At 50.0% G+C, this 17377-nt stretch overlaps 1 protein-coding gene across 1 annotated transcript in view; it reads right to left on the bottom strand.

The window, feature by feature from the left end:
* The window catches only part of Hmcn2 (hemicentin 2), a 142866-nt gene extending 126211 nt beyond the window's left edge, over nucleotides 1–16655 (bottom strand). The window contains exon 1 of the mRNA XM_055599741.1: nucleotides 16397–16655. Coding sequence (XP_055455716.1) covers nucleotides 16397–16655 — 259 coding nt within the window. The remainder of the gene's footprint in view (nucleotides 1–16396) is intronic.
* Nucleotides 16656–17377: the final 722 nt, after the last annotated feature.

Raw genomic sequence — 17377 nt, forward strand, 5'->3', positions numbered from 1 at the left:
GATAGATAGATAGATAGATAGATAGATAGATAGATAGATAGATAGATGGATGGATGGATGGATGGATGGATGGATTGATGGATGGATAGATGATAGATATGGATGCATGGATACACAGACAGACAGATAGATAATGGATGGATGGAGATACAGATGGTGGCTGGGTGACTAGATAAGCAGATGATAGGTGATGAGTTATTGCCCTTCCTTCCTTGAAAGGACATGGATGGTTTTTTCCATTGTTCTACCTGTCAAGATCGAATGTTAGTGTCAGCTGAAGGCTTCCTCTTTTGTTTTTTGTTTGATTTTCTTTTTTGAATGTTTTATGTCAGTGGCTTTTCAAAATTATTTTCTTTTGCCTATGTATATATGTATGGTGTGCATGCATGTAAAAACATATTCACATGTGTGTGAGTATTCATATGTGGAGGCCAGAAGTTGACATCAGGCAGCTTCCTCAATTGCTCTCTACCTTAGCCGTGGAGGTAGAATCTCCCTGTTGAGCTCAGAGCTCTCCTACTCAGCTAATCCAGCCAGCTCACTACAGGGATTCCCATCTCTGTCTCCCGTGCATGGGGACCGCCACACTCACCTGACATTTACCTGGGTCCTGTGGATCTGAACCCCAGCCCTCACACTTGCATAGCAAGCACTTTTACTTACTGAACCATCTCCTCAGTTCATTTAAAGACGTGTTTTTATTTATGTGTATGTATGCCTCTCTGTGTGTGTGTGTCACCTGTGCAAATGCCTTCAGAATCCGGAAGAGGCATCAGATTCCCTTGAGCTGGAGTTACAGACAGTTGTGAGGTGGCTCACAACTCACGTGGTGCTGAGGACCCAGCCTGGTTCCTCGGAAGAGCATCACATGCTCTGAACCACCCTGTCTCCACACACACAGTTGTTTTTAACCACTTTATTGGTACAAGACTGTGCTAACCTGATAACCTGGGCAGCCCTGGCTGGGAGCGTGAGCTCAGCCTCCACCAGCCGGCTTCTGGGAAAGCCCACCCTGTGAGAGAGGGGGGTGCCTCTGGGAGACCCTGTCACCCTAAAGCAGCTGCCTGATTGTCTGATGTCCTCCTGCCCCAGTGAGCAAACATGCATGCATCTCGGTAGACACCACCTTGCCTTCCCTGGTCCTCAACCCCAGAGCAAGATCAGCTCCTAAGACCCAGGAAAGGCTGTCTACCCAGGGATTGCCTGCCAGCTGTGCAGGGGAGCAACAGTGAAGGCTGCCTGTGCCATTCCTGGGTAGGTCAGCCACTCTCACACCCTGCTTCCAGCAGGACCCTGAATACAGGGCCAGACAGAGCAGGACAGCAGGTTTGTCCCTCTGGGAGTCTACCTGTGGGTCCCTCATCCTCCCTAGCTTTCCTTGTCTGCAACAGCTGCCTCTAAACAACAACAAAAACCCCAGTGGCTTCATTTGTGTGCCAATGTGAGCCCTTCCTGACACAATGTGCCTCCAGCTGCGGCTGCTAGCACTGGCTGGTTTACGTTAGTTCGTTTTTCTGTTGCTGTCACAGAACACCCTATACTAGCTTTTTACTAGATTTGTTGAGAAGAAAGGTTTATTTCTGCTCACAGCTCTGGAGGCTGACGGCTCCAAGGCTGTATTACAGTACCTGCTGGGGGCTCTGGGAACATCACATGGCAGACAGGGAAGGGAGCACCCTGGAGAGATGAGCGTGAGGGTGGGCTCATCTCAGGAGAACGACCCCAGTCCAGGAAGAAGCAAATGCTAAGAACCCATTCCTGAGGGTGCACCCTCACGAACCAAACCCCTCCCTTGGGTTCCACATTACCACATGGAAAAATTCACTTCCATAAATTATCTTTGGGTTGGGATACGGGCCATGGCAATGGTGTTGACAGGCACAGTTCCATTGTTGTTAGAGGTGGAATTTTTTTTTGTTTTGTTTGTTTTGTTTTTTGTTTGTTTGTTTGTTTTTGGAGACAAAGTCTCGTGTAGCCCTGGCTACCCTAGAACTCTTTACATAGCTGAATGTGACCTTGAACTCTTGATCCTGCTGTTTCCACCCCCAGAGTTGCTGGGATACAGGTGTGCATCATCTTGCTCAGTTTTTGCAGTGCTGGATAGAACCCAGAGCCTCGTGCATGCTGGGTAAGCGCCCTCCCCACCGAGCCACATCCCTAGCAATAAAGTCTCCTGTTGAGTCCAGGAAGACAAAGCGACCTGACCAAGGAATTATGAGCAGGGATCAGTAGAGATGGAGCTGGAATCGGGGTCATTCTGACCCCAGCTCCAAGCTGTCAACCAAGCTAGAGGCTGCAGATGTGCTGTGCTCATTCCCTGGGGTTCATCGCTCCTGGAGGGAAGAGAGCTTCGTGACTGAGGGAGGACATTTGCCAAACAGCTGGGCAGATGTAGCGTGCAGCCCCTTCAAGCTGGGCATGATGGCCGTGGGAACAATTAAGCCTGTGACCTTGACTCCCCTCAACCACCCTCTTGTGTATGAGTCCCAGAAGCCTGGGCCAGGCTCATCCCTCTACAGGGAGAGCCTCTCCTTTTCATGGACATGAAGGAGTCCTTGGGGCACGTGTGGAGCATGAAGCCTTGGAACAGTCCAGGTGCTTTACCAGCCCCTTGTCTGACTCTGCTAGCCCCAGAGGGAAGAGTCAGGGCTGTAGCCAGGCCCCAGACTTCATCTGTAACAAGTTCTCATCCTCTTGTCAAGGACTCTTCCCAGATCTTTCCTTCCCCATAACCAAGTAGCACTTGAGTCCCATAGCTAACTCTCAACACACACACACACACACACCACAAGCATGAAGTAACCTACAGTAACCTCAGCTTCTGGGAGTCAAGATGACACCTTTGACGATACCCACAAGTGACAGACATGATGAGACAAGAACCACTAGGCTGGTGGCTCTGTGCAAAGAGCAAACACTGATCCCAGAACCTCTGCTGTCCCCTCCAGGAGCCCCCAAGACCCCCGCCAGGGTTTCTTTTCTTGAATGCTCATCGGATCTTGGTTCATTCTGTTGCTATTCATTTGATATGTGCTGGGCCTAAGTCCTGCTGGCCTCAGAGCCTCTGTTTTTGCTCTTTCCTACACCCAGGATGCTGTTCCCAGTCCTATTTGATCCTCCTGCACCCACCTGGCACCTCAGCTCTGGAATGCCATTGCAAGAGTGACTGCCACCATGACTAGACACCTAGGAGGGTGGTAATCTGGGTCTTTCTGGCTACACTAAGGTACTACGGTAAGCTGGTACCTGCCTGGCCTAAGCTAATCCTTCCAGCCTTACCTACTGGAGGAGGCTGACCCTAGGAGGCTGGCATAACCCCACACAGCCGCCCTCTGGGGGCCTCTATTGTCAGGCCCATCACGCCTCATCCACGGGCACACATCTCCCAGGCGCCCAGCCCCCACCTCTCCTTCTCCCTCCGTCCCCTCCCAACATCCCTCCACTGCAAAGACTCAGGCCTGGAAACCTTTTGACAAGCAACCACCTGGTCCAGTCAGGCCACTCCCGGCTGACAGGACGTGACATGAGCCAGGCTGGTTCCCAGGATACACTCAGGATTCATTCCCCCCACCCCCCATATGACCGCGTCGGGTTGACAGGAACCAGCCTGATGTAGCTGACACCCAACAGGTGCCTGAATCTCCAACCTCCTGGGAGAGGTGCCTGGAGCCAGGCCAAGGGAGTGAGGACCCTCTGGCTGACAGGAAAACCCTTGGGCCAAGAGAATGAGGGCCCTTCTGCCATAGGGGTGAGAACCCAAGGCTAAAGGAATGAGGACCTCTGTGCTAAGCAGGGGAAAGCCCATGGCTGAGGGAGGGAGGACACTGGGTTGAAGGAGAGAGGCTCCTCAGGCTGGGGCGCAGGGTGGAGGGGGCAGTGAAGACCTCCACACAGCCTCATGAACGCCAATAGCTCCCACACACGCTAAAAAGCTACCCCAGCCATGAAGAGTGAGGCAGAAGTCCTGCCGAGCCGACCCAAACTCTGTCCTCAGGGTGGCGGCACACCTGGAGACCCAAAGGGGGATTCTGGAAGGTTCTAAACCAGCCAATAAACTGTCAGACAGACGCAAATGAAAACAGGGCACCACAGGTCAATTTAGCATAAAGTCTTTATAGCACAATAAACAGACAGAGACACAGGCCGGGGTATGATAAACACAGTCTCCCAGTGTTGTCCTGAGGAGACAAACATGCAAAAAAGGTGAGGCCACTTCTACAGAGTACTTTCATTTCCAGGAAAACACATTAAATTATATATATGTTGTTTGTTTTTCGAGATAAAGTTTCTCTGTGTAGCCTTGGCTTCCCTGAACTGGCTTAGTAGACCAGGCTGGCCTTTAACTCACAGAGATCCGCCTGCCTCTGCCCCCCTGAGTACTGGGATTACAGGTGTGTGCCACCATGCCCAGTGGAATATATCTCTTTTTTTAAAGTGAGCATTTGGGAAAAAAAATTAGGATTCTATACGTATAGGAAAGCAGCTGAGATGGTTCAGTGAGTAAATGTGTTTGTCACCAAGCCTGATGACGTGACTTTAATTCCCAGGACCCACATGGTGAAGGGGGAAATGGACTCCCCCAAATTTTCCTCTGACCACCACATTCATGCAATCAGACACACAAATAAATGTTAAAAGGGGGGCGGCGCATGCAAGTCCAATAAGTTGGCTATATATTGTTACACACACACACACACACACACACACGCCCACACAAGTGCGCACACACACTCACACACACACACACAGTGCACACACGCACTGCCTGGAAAGACATGAGAGTGTTAAAGTTTGCATTTCTTGAACACTGTGTTATTAGAATGTTTTTCACATGCATATTCATTCTTTGTGTTTGGGGTTCGGGGTTGTGCTGGAACCCAGGGCCTGTGCAGGCCAAGCATGTCTCCACTGTGCTCTGCCCCCCACCCCCGCCCCAGTTTGGCAGTGTTTGAAGGAAACAGACTATTGACTGGAAGGGCTGAAGCCTGAGCCAAAGCTTGACAAAGAGCAGAAAGGAAGAGCTTCCTGCACGAAAGCGTACACAGACCTCCTGCACCTGTACTCAAGCGAGAAGCCAGCTTAGTGTAAAGAGAAACGCCGCCACGACCATGGGACTGAAGCAAGGAACGTGGGAACCGGTCGCTAGGAAGGGATTGCATATGTAGGTCAACAGGAAACAGAACCTAGCAACGTCACAACAAAAGCTGGAAATGTACTTGCTGAAGTCAGAATCCATTCCCAAACCCAAAGGATCACTGTTCCGCCTGTGCGTTTTATTTGGTTTCAAGGGTAGCGCAGGCTGGCCTCAAGCTCCCTGTGTAGTGGAGGCTGACATTGAATCTCTGATCCCTGCCTTTTTTTGGGTCCCAAGGCTGGGATGACAGAGCTAGACCACCACTCCTGGTTTTATGTGGTGCTAAGGACCAAGGTGAAGGCTCTTCCTGCTGGTCGGCACCCTCAACCCCGTCATGGGAATTGGTTCTCTTTCTGCTCGTTTTTGTCTTTTGCTTCTTATTTGGGTTTTTCTTCTGGTTCAGTTTTTGTGCTTTTTGGTTTGGGGGTGTAAGAAATAAGTGTTGTCCTTTGCCTCATGATTTAAAAACAATCCCCCCCCCCAAACAAACTTCAAACCAAAAGCCAGCATCCCAGGCCTCAAGGTGAATGAAGGTCAGTGGTTAGGTGAGTGTTTAGCACGAACAGAGCCCTGGATTTGATCCCCAGCACCGAGAGCCAACCAACCAACCGCCAAGAGAATCGACCTGTAAATGACGTAAGACCAGAAACGGGATGAGATGCCAGGGGCCACTGCCTTTCTCTGACATTGTTCTGCACGCCCGGCTGACAAGGCAGACACTGCAGAAAAGGGTGGGCGGAGGAGGAAGGAGAGCAGGGCTAGAGCCTGCTCAGGCTGTGCGGTGAACCCGTGCGTCAACCCAGGGAGCACAAGACACCACCAAAGCTTTAAAGAAAAATCTGGCTCGGCAGTAAAGAGCTGGGTGCATGAGTGAGGACCTAAGTTCAGACGCTCAGTGTGTGTGTAGACCCGAGCTGTGGTGGGGTGAGTCCAGAACCCCAGCTGCACATACATATAAGCACAGGTGAACACACACATGCATGCCTTTAGTAGAGAAGTCTGAAAGGTAATAAATGTATGAAGACAATTTGCTCCCCCAGCATCCCAGGAGCACAGACTTGCAAAATGAAATGTGACGGATAAAAACATCCTGGCCAAAATGGTAAAAGATTAATAGGAAAGAACGCAGTTAGAAACCATCTTAGCTGAACTAGGGAAACTTGTAGGAAAAAGGTAGAGCCTGGCTAATGGAAATGTGTCAGCAGAGGAAGGAGCAGGACTTTGGGGAGAAGGCAGACAGGTTCCTTCAAATGATAATTGTAACTAAATTCAAGATAAAACAAAATTCTGAACAAAATCAGTCAATTTTTAGAATACTTTAATGTTTGTTTGTTTGCTTTGTATCAGGATCTTACTGTGTAGATGTGGCTGTCCTGGAACTTGCTATGTAGACCAGACTGGCCTCAAACTCATACTGAACACACTGAGATTAAAAGTGTGCATTGATTGACTTGTATTTTTATTTGTCTGTGTGTGTGTGTGTGTGTGTGTGTGTGTGTGTGCACGCAGCAAGTATATGGCTGTTTGCATGTGAATGCAGGTGCCCCAGAGTCCAGAGGGAGTCAGGTCCTTTAGAACTGGATTTACCCAGAGTAGATGTTGGAAACCAAACTTAGGTTCTCTTTAAGAGCAGCTAGAGTTCTTAACTGCTGAGCCATCTCCAGCCCACAGCTGAATTTTTTTTAAAGAAGTTAACAGAGGTTTTCTGTTACCTAATATTTCATTTGAAAGAATAAATACTTCAGAATGGTTTAAAAATGAAGAACATGAGGGGATGGGGTTGTTGCTAAGCAACATAATTTGTGCTTAGAAAGCACTTGGAAGGTAGAGGCAGGGGAGTTAGGAGTTCAAGATCATCCTTGGGTACATAGGGAGCCGGCTACATGAAACTTCAAAACAGTAAGAAGCATGAGCCAGGTTCTGGCTTCTGTCTCCAGCCGCATATAAACAAAGAGAAGAAATGAGGTTTAAAAATAGAAGCAGAAAGTGGTGTGAGCTGCTTTAAAAATGGGGTCTAGAGGACCAAGGGCCTGAGCTAATAAGGCTGTTTCCCACGGGGGTAGGAGTTAATAGCTCTGAACCCATGCCTGTCCACGCTGGAATGGATGGCAGACAGATGCAGCGAGCCAGGTTTGTCAGCACTGGAGCAGGAGGTTAGAGATAAGCCACATGTGCTCTACGTGGGAAGGTCGCAGCGAGGCATGTGGTAGTGATTTAGTGCCGGAGACATCAGTGCGAAGGCATGTGTTAGGAATCCCTCCTGCTACTCGGTAAGATACACAGCAGAATCAAGGGGGAGGGGGTTGTGGTGGAGAGAATGTATTTGGACCCAAAGTTAAGAGGTTATGGTCTGCCAGGTGGTGGCAGCACACACCTTTAATCCCAGCACTTGGGAGACAGAGGCAGGCGGATGTTTGAGTTTGAGGCCAGCCTGGTCTACGCAGTGAGTTCCCAGGACAGCCAGGGCTACACAGAGGAACCTTGCATCAAAGGGGGTTGGGGGAAGGAAGAGGTGCCATGGCCCATCACAGCAGAAAAGAACAACAAAGTTCATGGTGAGGGTACAAGTTCAAGTACACCTCGAGTGTCCACAGGGCAGGAAGTAGCAGGCAGGGAGTAATTTTGCTCCACCTGCTTTGCTTCCTACTCCTCCCGGTTTGGTTGAGTTGGGGCCCTCAGCTGAAAGAATCTGCTGCCTGCATTTAGGATGGGTCTCCCCTCCTCCCACCGCCTATCCTCTCTAGAAACCCCCTCACAACACACCCAAGAGTGTGCCCCACTAATGCCAGAGGTGTTTCTTCCACCAGTCAGACTGGCCATCGAAATTGGCTATCACAAGATAGTTGTATCTAGAAACACTGGCCAGCAGGATGGCTCATCAGGCAGGGGAGCAGCCGCCAAGCCTCAGAACCTGAGGTAGACCCAGGGGACCCTCGTGTAGGAGAGACTGCTTCTGCAAGTTGTCCTCTGACCTTGTGCACTCCATGGCACAGGTATCTGCCCACGTGCAAGTTCTGTATATGCTCACATCTCCCTGCTCTGCCGTGAAGGGGGTCAGAAGCAGAGACCCTTCAGTAACGGCATTTAGCAGCAGGGCCCGGCTGCAGACACCATTCCTGATAAAGACAATCAGGAACCCTCAGAAAACAGCTAGTGCCTGCAGCCTCCCTCAGTGCTGAGGAGTGTGTGGGGCTTAGCAGTGAAGAGCTTGGGGCTGCAGCTCTGGTTAGCAAAACACTTTCCCAGCATGCACTGGGCTCTGGGGGTCCATCCCAGAGTGGCATAAGGGGATGTGGTGACGCCTGTGATCCCAGCATTCAGGGAGGGGAGGCAGGAAGATCAGATGCTCAAGGTCACTCTCAGCTACACAGCAAGTTCAAGGCCAGCCTGGACTACATGAAACTTTGTATAGAAGTTATCAATGTATCAGTAAATAAGAACAATGTTTTAGAGACTCTCTCAAGCTGCACTGGGAATATGCATAGGAACACAGAAGCCAAGCAAATGGGTTTCCAAGGACCAAAGCCTAAAGAGTCTGAGCCAAAAAATAAACAAAGTAGTCTTGGATTAGAACCAAGCTGGAAAAAACAAATAGATGCATGTCTATGCCAAACTAGATACATGACTAGATGATAAATAAGTAAATAATTGAAAAAGAAAAGGCCACTCCCTACACAGGAAAATTCCCAGTCACTTCTGAAGCTGCTCCAAGGAAGACAATGGGATGCCTTCCTTTGCTAGGGTGGGCTGCACCTTCCAAAGAGACATCACAAAAAGAGGGCGAGGATCCTTTTCACACTGAGGGCCCTGGCCAGCACCTGACAGGTAGGTTTGCAGGCTGCACTGTGGGAGAGAACATCCTTCCTAGCTATGACAGCCCTGGCATGGGATCTCTTTGCTCTTCTCCTCTCCAAACCCCCTAACCAGCAAAGTGTAGCCATAAAAATGCCTCAAGGCTGGAGGGATGGCTTAGCGGGAAAAGTGCTGCACGAGATGAAGACATGAAGACATGAATGTGTATCTCTGGTGCCATATAAAAAGCCAGGCGTGGCACTGTGCCCCTGATAGCCGAGCCCCAGGGCAAGGCGTGGAGACAGGTGGACCCCGGGTCTGCTTACACAGTGAGCCTCAGGTTCAGCGAGGAGTAAGAATTACTTCCTCCAAAAGTAAGGTGGCGGGGCCAACAGAGGAGCCCCTGTGTCGACCTCGGGCCTCCACACTCACATCCCGCACATGTTTACCACACATTCGCATGCATGCACTCTACACATGTACAACGCCTGTTCACATGCATGTATACCGCGCACACACGCCACACTTGAAGACCACATGCGCGTGTGCATCTACACCACAAGTGCACACCCATGTATATCACATACACATATCATGCATGTACATGCACGTATGCCACATGTGAGCAGTATATACCACCCATGCACATAGAATACATAGGGAACATTTCTCCTCTATGTTCACACTAATTCCCAAATCTAAAACTTTTATGAAATAGAAAGTTGACTAAAAGTGTTATAAGCAACATAAGACCAGGTATGAGAGTGCACATCTGTGATCTCAGCAATTGGGAAGCTGAAGCAGAAGGATCATGAGTTCAAGGTCAGCCTGGGCTGCAAAGCAAAACTATCTCAGAAAACAAAAATAGGAAAATATGGTGGGGCCCAGTGATAAGTGTGTAACCTCAGGACAGTCAGCAATTAAAGGCCAAATTCTAGGCCAGCGTGGGCTACAGAAGACCCATCTCAAACAAACCAAACCAAACAAACAGAACAAAACAAAAAACAAGCTAGGCATATGCCTTTAATCCCAGCACTCTAGTGGCAGTCAGGTCAGTCTCTAGGAGTTTAAGGCTAGCCAGGGCTTCATAGCTAGCTGGACTTAGAAAACAAACAAACAAACAAACAAACAAACAAACAAAGTCATCCACATAATAATAGAAAACAGGAGTCCCTCTCTTAACATTTGTTACTAAGACTGATAATTAAAATAGTGTGTCCTGGCACAAGAATCACCATGCGGCAGAAAGAACGGAAAGCCAGATATATTCCTACTCTGTTAGGTAATTTGGGAAAATGCAAGAGCCAAGTGATGAGAAGGAAAGGATATGGGTGGGAGACAGATCAGCCTGCCTCCCAAGCCTGAGGGCCTGGGTCCAGATCCCAGCACCCACGCCGTGGGCGCCGTGGTAAGCAGCTGTAGACAGGGCTGGGGGAAACAGAGACAGGCAGACACCAGGAGCTTGCTGCCAGCCAGCCCAGCTTGATGGTCCCTCGGCTCAGCGACACGGACCTCTGTCCTCTACACACACATGTATACACAAACATGGACACATGAGGAAATGTGCATGTGTAACACACACACAGGCACATTCTCATGCACGCACCACATATCCTCATATACACATGTGCACAGAGCAAGGATGATTTTATAAGATGAACCTAAATAAGTAATTACTTATTAATATTATATTTGATTATAATATCAAATTATAATAGTTTTTCTTTTGTTTGTTTTTGTTTGTTTTTTTTAAGACAGGGTTTCTCTGTGTAGCCCTGGCTATCTCTGAACTCGATCTGTAGACCAGGCTGGCCTTGAATTCACAGAAATCCACCTGCCTCAGCTCTCTGAGTGCTGGGATTTTAATGCATCACCACCACTACCACCACCACCAACAGTACCCTGGCTATATATTAGTTTGTTTGTTTTTAACATGGTAGAGCAATTTATTTTTAATTACAGATTTTAAAAGGATTTAATGCCAAGAAAATAAAAACAAAACAAATAAATTTACATATAACTAATTTTATGATTTAAAAAAGTCACACCATTCTAAGTATGCAAGTGGGGAAAAAAATGTAATGAAGAAAAAAGTCAATAGGTTTCTCCACATAAATATTAAAGGCCCAGGGAGAACAAACCCCAGGAATAACAAACAATATGGAAAGGTAACTGACCAGGAAAAACACTAGCCACTGGCCAGGGGGACGCAGGTCAGTGGTAGGGCACATGGCTGGCATGGGTTCCATCCATCCTACACACACACACACACACACACACACACACACACACACACACACACATACACACACACACACAGGGGCTGAGTATTAGGCAACAGCAAATTGTTGACACCATTAACATAATGTGAGTTAGGAAGTGGATTCTCAATGAATTAGAGAGAAAACCATTTGCACCCCCACTCCCAAAAAGAACAATTCATAGAAGAAAATCACAGGGGGACAAGTGAAGGAGGGAGGGAGGGAGGAAGACAGAGAGGAAGGAAAGGAGGGAAGGAGGGAGGGAGGAAGACAGAGAGGGAGGGAAGAGGGAGAGGGAGGGAGTGCGGCACTCTAATGAACACTTCAAACTGTACTGAGCCTCATAGTCTATGCAAGCCAGAGGCTGGCCTGGTCCCTAACTCCCAGGTTGGGGGCAGCTGTGCTATGGCCCCTAAGTGCCTAGAACATTCCTGAAGAGCCACCACCCGCCTGCGGTGCAGAAAGTGGCCTAGGCATTCCACCACGGTGAAGCCAGTCACAGCCACAGGTGATGTCACCTGGAGGTGATGTCACCAGGAGTGGAGCTTTTGCAGCATTTACTAGAGGGAAGCACGAAACTATCTACACTTCCAGTGAAAAGTGACCGAAAATCTGTCACAATTCTACCCTGGAAATTGCCCAGTTTGGCTCATTTGTTCGATTGTTCGATTGAATAGGGCTCTCTATGTAGCTTGGCTGCTCTGCTCGCTAACGCAATCCTCCTGCCTCAGTCTCTGCCTCCGGGTCCTAGGGACTACAGGCACTTGAAACCACACCCAGTTATGATTTTCTTACATTTTTTAATTTTTCAGCTATTTTAGTCTATGTGTGCGGGTGTTTTGAGTACATGTATGTCTGTGCTCCTCGTGTGTGCGAGACACTGAAGGAGGCCAGAAGAGGGTGTCAGATCCTCTGGAGCTTGAGTTGCAGACCCCAGTTGGAAGCCCCTATGTGTGATCGTTGGGACTAGAACCTGGGTCTTCTGGAAGAGCAGCCAGAGCTTGCAACTGCGAAGCCCCCTCTCCACCTCCTTATTCATGTAGTTATGAGGGTGCACAGGTGTGAACATCAGAGGACAACTTCTGGGAGTCTGTTCTCCTCTTCCGCCATGCGGTTCTGGGGAACCCAGAACTCAGGGCAGCGGGAACCGTTACCCACTGAGCCATCCCGCTGGCCCTGCTTTTTTCAATGAAAAACAAAACAAAACATACTAAAACTATTTTCAAAGCTTAAAGTCATTCTTTGTTTCCAAGGCTATGCATCCCTAGAAGCGCTCACACACACACACAACACACACACATACACACCACACACACACACACACACAACACACGCACGCACGCACACACGCATGCACACACGCAGTGGCTTCCTTTAAGAAAACACTCTCAGACCTTGGAGCTGGGGGGCAGGTCCGAAACCCCTCCATGTCCAGTTTGTTCTCTGCTGAAGGGTACTCCATTTGCTGATTCAGCAGACGCAGCCAGCCCTCAGCTGTGATGCCTGCTCAGACGAAGCTCTCCAAGCCCATACAAGGAAATTCAAGGCCTCCCAGTCCTTGGCAGCTACAGACAGCAACAGCCGCAGGCAGCAGGATTGGCTACATCCAGCCAATGCTCCACCCCACTTCCAGTAGAATTGCTGCCGGGCTCACCACACACATACACACACACACACACACACACACACACACACACACACACCTGTCTCTAAATGTCACACTGTCCTCCAACCCTCACGCAGCCAGCCATTCACCCCAGAAACTTCTTTGTTCCAAGCATGTCCCTGGCAGAGCATCTAGCCTTCCTTCCTGTACTGCTGCCTCCTCACAGTCTTTCAGTGCCCCCCCCCCCTTGAGACTGGCTGACAGCCAGGCACTGTGCCTAAGCACCCCCACAACATTTTGAGACAGTATCTTGAACGTGGGCTTGAACTTTCAATCCTCCTGCCTCAGCCACCAAAGGCTCAGACTACAGGTGTGAGCCACCATTTCCAGCTTCATGTGTCCTGTTCTGCACCCCCAAACTGTCCCTACTAGGCAGCTGGTGCCTCAGTATGAATCCCAGACCCCCTCCCACTGTAGGCCTTCTATATCCCTAAGCTTTTCTCCATATGGAGTCTGGGGGAGCTTTAGGGAGGATGGTTTAGGTAGCCTCGAAGGAGGTCTTTTGCTTTGGGAAAAAAAAAAAAGTGAGGGGCCAGTGAGCTGGCTCAAGAGGTAAAGGCATCAGTCCTAATGACCCCATGGTAGAAGAGAACGAGGACTCCAGCCAGCTGTCCCCTGACTTCCACAGGCTTGCTGTGGCACATCCACATACATGCACACACATAGTAGATAGATAGATAGATAGATAGATAGATAGATAGATAGATAGATAGATAGATAGATAAAAACTTTAAAAAAATTTAAAAGTGAGATAGCTACCAGGATGCCTGGACAAGGGCACATGCTCTCAGACCCAAGCGGAGGGAGGCTTCTTTACCTTCTGAGGTCATATCCTTTCCAAAATTCTTTCCATGTTGTAAACTTGAACACAAAATCATTGGAATAAATGTTTGTGCCATGTAATGCATGGTAGAAACACAGGCTGCCTGAAGGGAAGGGCACTGAGACCATGCATCTGAACTTGGGGTCCAGCTTCCTTCTCAATCCTGCTCTTGTCTACTCTGCCATTTATGCCCACTGTGCACCAGAATGGAGTGGGGATGGCAAAGCTTCTATGATGTTAAGCAAACAAAAAGCTGGTAAATTCTTTAAAAACCAGCTAAATGACTCTAGAGCATCCCTGGTCCTCTCTGGAGCATCCCTGGCCCTCTCTGGAGCATCCCTGGCCCTCTCTGGAGTATCTCTGGTCCTCTCTGGAGTATCTATCCCTGGTTCTCTCTGTAGTATCTCTGGTCCTCTCTAGAGTGCCTCTAGTCCTTTCTAGAGCATCCCTGGTTCCTTCAAAACTAGTTCTGTAAGGAGCAAGAGGAATGGGCTGTGGAGCTTTGTATGTATGTTCAAGTTTGGTAATAACTACACAGTTCTTTTTCATGTCAATTGCATTACAAGTTTTCCATTTCCTGGCAGCTGGAGTGCCATTTCCGATCAGAAAGTTCCCTTTACACCTGTGGTAAACTTCATTCTGAGAGGTTGGGCTTGAATTTTCGTACCCAATTTTTAAGAAGATGAGCATCATTTTAAAACTGTGGGTAAAATGAAGTACAGAGGTCTGGTGAGATGGCTCAGTGTGTAAAGGTGTTTGTCAAGGTGTTTGTCACCAAGCCTGTCAACCTAAGTTTCAACTCCGGGACCCACAGGGTAGAAGGAGAGAGCCAACTTCTGCAAGCTGTCCTCTGACCTCCGAATACACGCATGGCATTTGCACGTGCACAAACAAACTCAAATAAATATTTAAACATTAGAAATAAAAGAAATCACAGAGAAAAACATGAAAAGAAAGAGATGAAGGAAAGAGAGAAAGAATGGGAGGAAGGAAGGGCCGAGCCTCGAAGGTTGGTGGGCCACATACGGACTCAGTGCCCAGAGACCACGTGACGTTAGTGGCCAGGAAGGGGCAGCAAGTTCAGGCTTCAGGAGCCCCATTCTGCACTGTTTTGGAGACAAACAGTAATGGCATAATCATCTGACAGGTGGCTCTGGAAGCCCTGATGTTACCTGGGTCTCATCACCCCAACTAGAAGATAAATGGGTGGGCTGGAGCATATCTAAGCTCGCCCAGGGCAATGCTGCTCTAGAAGACCAAGACCAAACTCGAGAGTGGGGGAGAGAGCTGGGGAGATAGAGGTTGACCTACACCCCAGCAGAGCTCACCTCCCCACGACACCCAATCTCACTATCATTTCGGGTCCCCCAGGAGTCTTTTCCTAGAGCCTTGCTTCCTAGGCTTAGACCTGAGAAGCCCCAGAAAGCAGAGGAGCAAAGCTTCTGATGTCGCAGACGAAGACTGGAGGCTGGGGTGTCAAGCCCCTGGAAGATTCTGTGACTGACAAACGCGTGCACCCATGAGAGGCTCGTCTCCTCAAACACACTACAATCAGTGCTGCACGGAACCTGTCTTCGCAGCGGGGGCCTTTAAAGCTAGCCTGGATAGACATGTGGACAGATGGAAGCAACCAGCTCTAAAGAGAACAACAAAATGCAACTCTCGGGAGTAAGGCAGGCATACAGAGGAGCTCAGACCCCTGCTTATCTCCTTCTTCAGTGAAAATGCGATTTTTTTTTTTCATTAAAAAATGTTGAGAGAAGTAGTTATGGTTGAGGACGTGAAAGACATCTCCCCACTGTGTGCAAAGGACTTTCCATAATGAAGCCTCCCAGAAAGCATTTTCAATGCTGAGCTGAAAGGTAGGGGCTCCTGACTGCAGGGAGAATCAGCAGGTGTCAAGGAGACCTGCTTTGCTGGGACATTTCGCTCTGCTGAGATAGGCAGGCAAAAGGGAAAGGGCAACAGGCTGAGTTACTCCTAGCATGGTCCACAAAGGGCTGCATTTCCTCCATGAAAGAGTGGCTTTTGGGATGCCCTGGCCTACACAGAGAAACCCTGTCTCAAAGAGAGAGAGAGAGAGAGAGAGAGAGAGAGAGAGAGAGATAAAGGAAAAAAGAAAACCCTAAAATCTTACAGAAAGTAAGTCAGTCAGCCACGTGCTTGCCTAGTGTTCATAGAGCCCCAGGTTCAATCCCCAGCACCGGATAAAGAAGATAATGTTGGTGCAGCTCTATGTTCCCAACATTCTAGAAGCTGAGGCAGGAGGATGAGGAGTTCAGGGTCATCCTCCACTACATAGCAAACTGGAGACCAGCCTGGGCTACAGGGGACCCCACCTCAAAAAGGGAAAGGAAAGGAGGAGAAAGAAGGAAGGGTGAGGGAAGAAAGAAGAGGAGGAAGGAAGGAAAAATAAAATCCAGAACCAAAAACCGCACAGGCTCCTGACGCCTGCTGCCAACATCTCCCATTTCACAGATGGAGAGGGTGAGGCTCAGAAGGGTGAAGTCGCCCGCTAGAAACTCTCATCCTCAGGGCCAACCTGGAGGAGGCAGGAGAGGGCGTGGCCAGGCAGCGGGGAAAGTGCCAGAAGTTGCTAGGGCTCTACCACTGATCGCTGCAGGGCCAGGTGCACCAGAGCCAGGGCGCGCGGGAGGGGGAGGGGGAGCCCTCGAGGACCGCGGGGGAGCGGAGCCTTCGAGGACCGCGCGGGGCGCTACCTGGGTCGTGGAAAGGCACCAGCGCATAGTTGGCGATGACCCGGCTGCGGCTGCTCAGGCTGCGCTCCAGAATGCGCGAGGCGCCGTCGATCACCTGCATTAGATCATCCCACATGGAGCCGGTGACATCGAAGACGAAGGCCAGGGTGGCACCTCCCGTGGCGGGGGACAGCGTCCTCGTGGGCGCCTCAGACGTGACCACTGTCACTAGCGTGGAGGTCGCCACCAGCAGCCGCAGCAGCGGCGCCCCAGGCGTCATGCTGAGCCAGAGGCTGCAGCAGCGACGGGGACGCGCAGGTCTCAGTGAGAGGTGGCGGAGCAGCCTCACTCCCGCGGGTTCACCGGGCAGGGGCGCGGCGGGATCCCCCTGGTGGGAGCCTGAGGCGGTCCCTAACGCCCACCCCGCCTCCTACACCCCCCTCCACAGCGCCCCGCGGCGTGACTCAAACTTTCCCAGCCCCGCGGCTCCCTGGTCCAGCCCCGAGGTTAGTGGAGGACGCAGGGCAGACGGCAGGAGGGAGGTGGGGCCGCAGCCAAGGGCGAGGGATGAGGGTTCGGAAATCCGCGGACACCTGCTAGCCCTTTTGCGGGGGCGGAGAGGCCACACGAGCAGTCCAAGCCTGGCTCAGACAGGCCTTGCTACCTCCCTCCACCGGCGTCCCAGGGACCCAGGGGCTCCGAGCCTCCCCGGTATTGTAATTATTCTTGTTAAAAATCAGCAAGCCCAAGCCTGGCGTCCATCAGGGGCATAGCATCCCCACGGATATTTTCTGGAAGTTTGCTGCCATCCTAGTCAGGGGGAGAGACACTAAGACCAAACTCGCTTGGTACACGCCGCCGGAGGCTCAGAGAGAAATGAACCCGTTTACTACACTAAAGTGGTGTAGACAGAATCGGAAGCCAGATATGGAAGGACCCCAGATTCCTCGGGCTCTGCTGTCTCCCCTGAGTATTGTAAGACATTGTTGCAGGTCGTATGAG

This window comes from Psammomys obesus, unplaced genomic scaffold (assembly GCF_907164565.1).
Source record: "Psammomys obesus unplaced genomic scaffold, mPsaObe1.curated_primary_1811, whole genome shotgun sequence".
Taxonomy (NCBI): domain Eukaryota; kingdom Metazoa; phylum Chordata; class Mammalia; order Rodentia; family Muridae; genus Psammomys; species Psammomys obesus.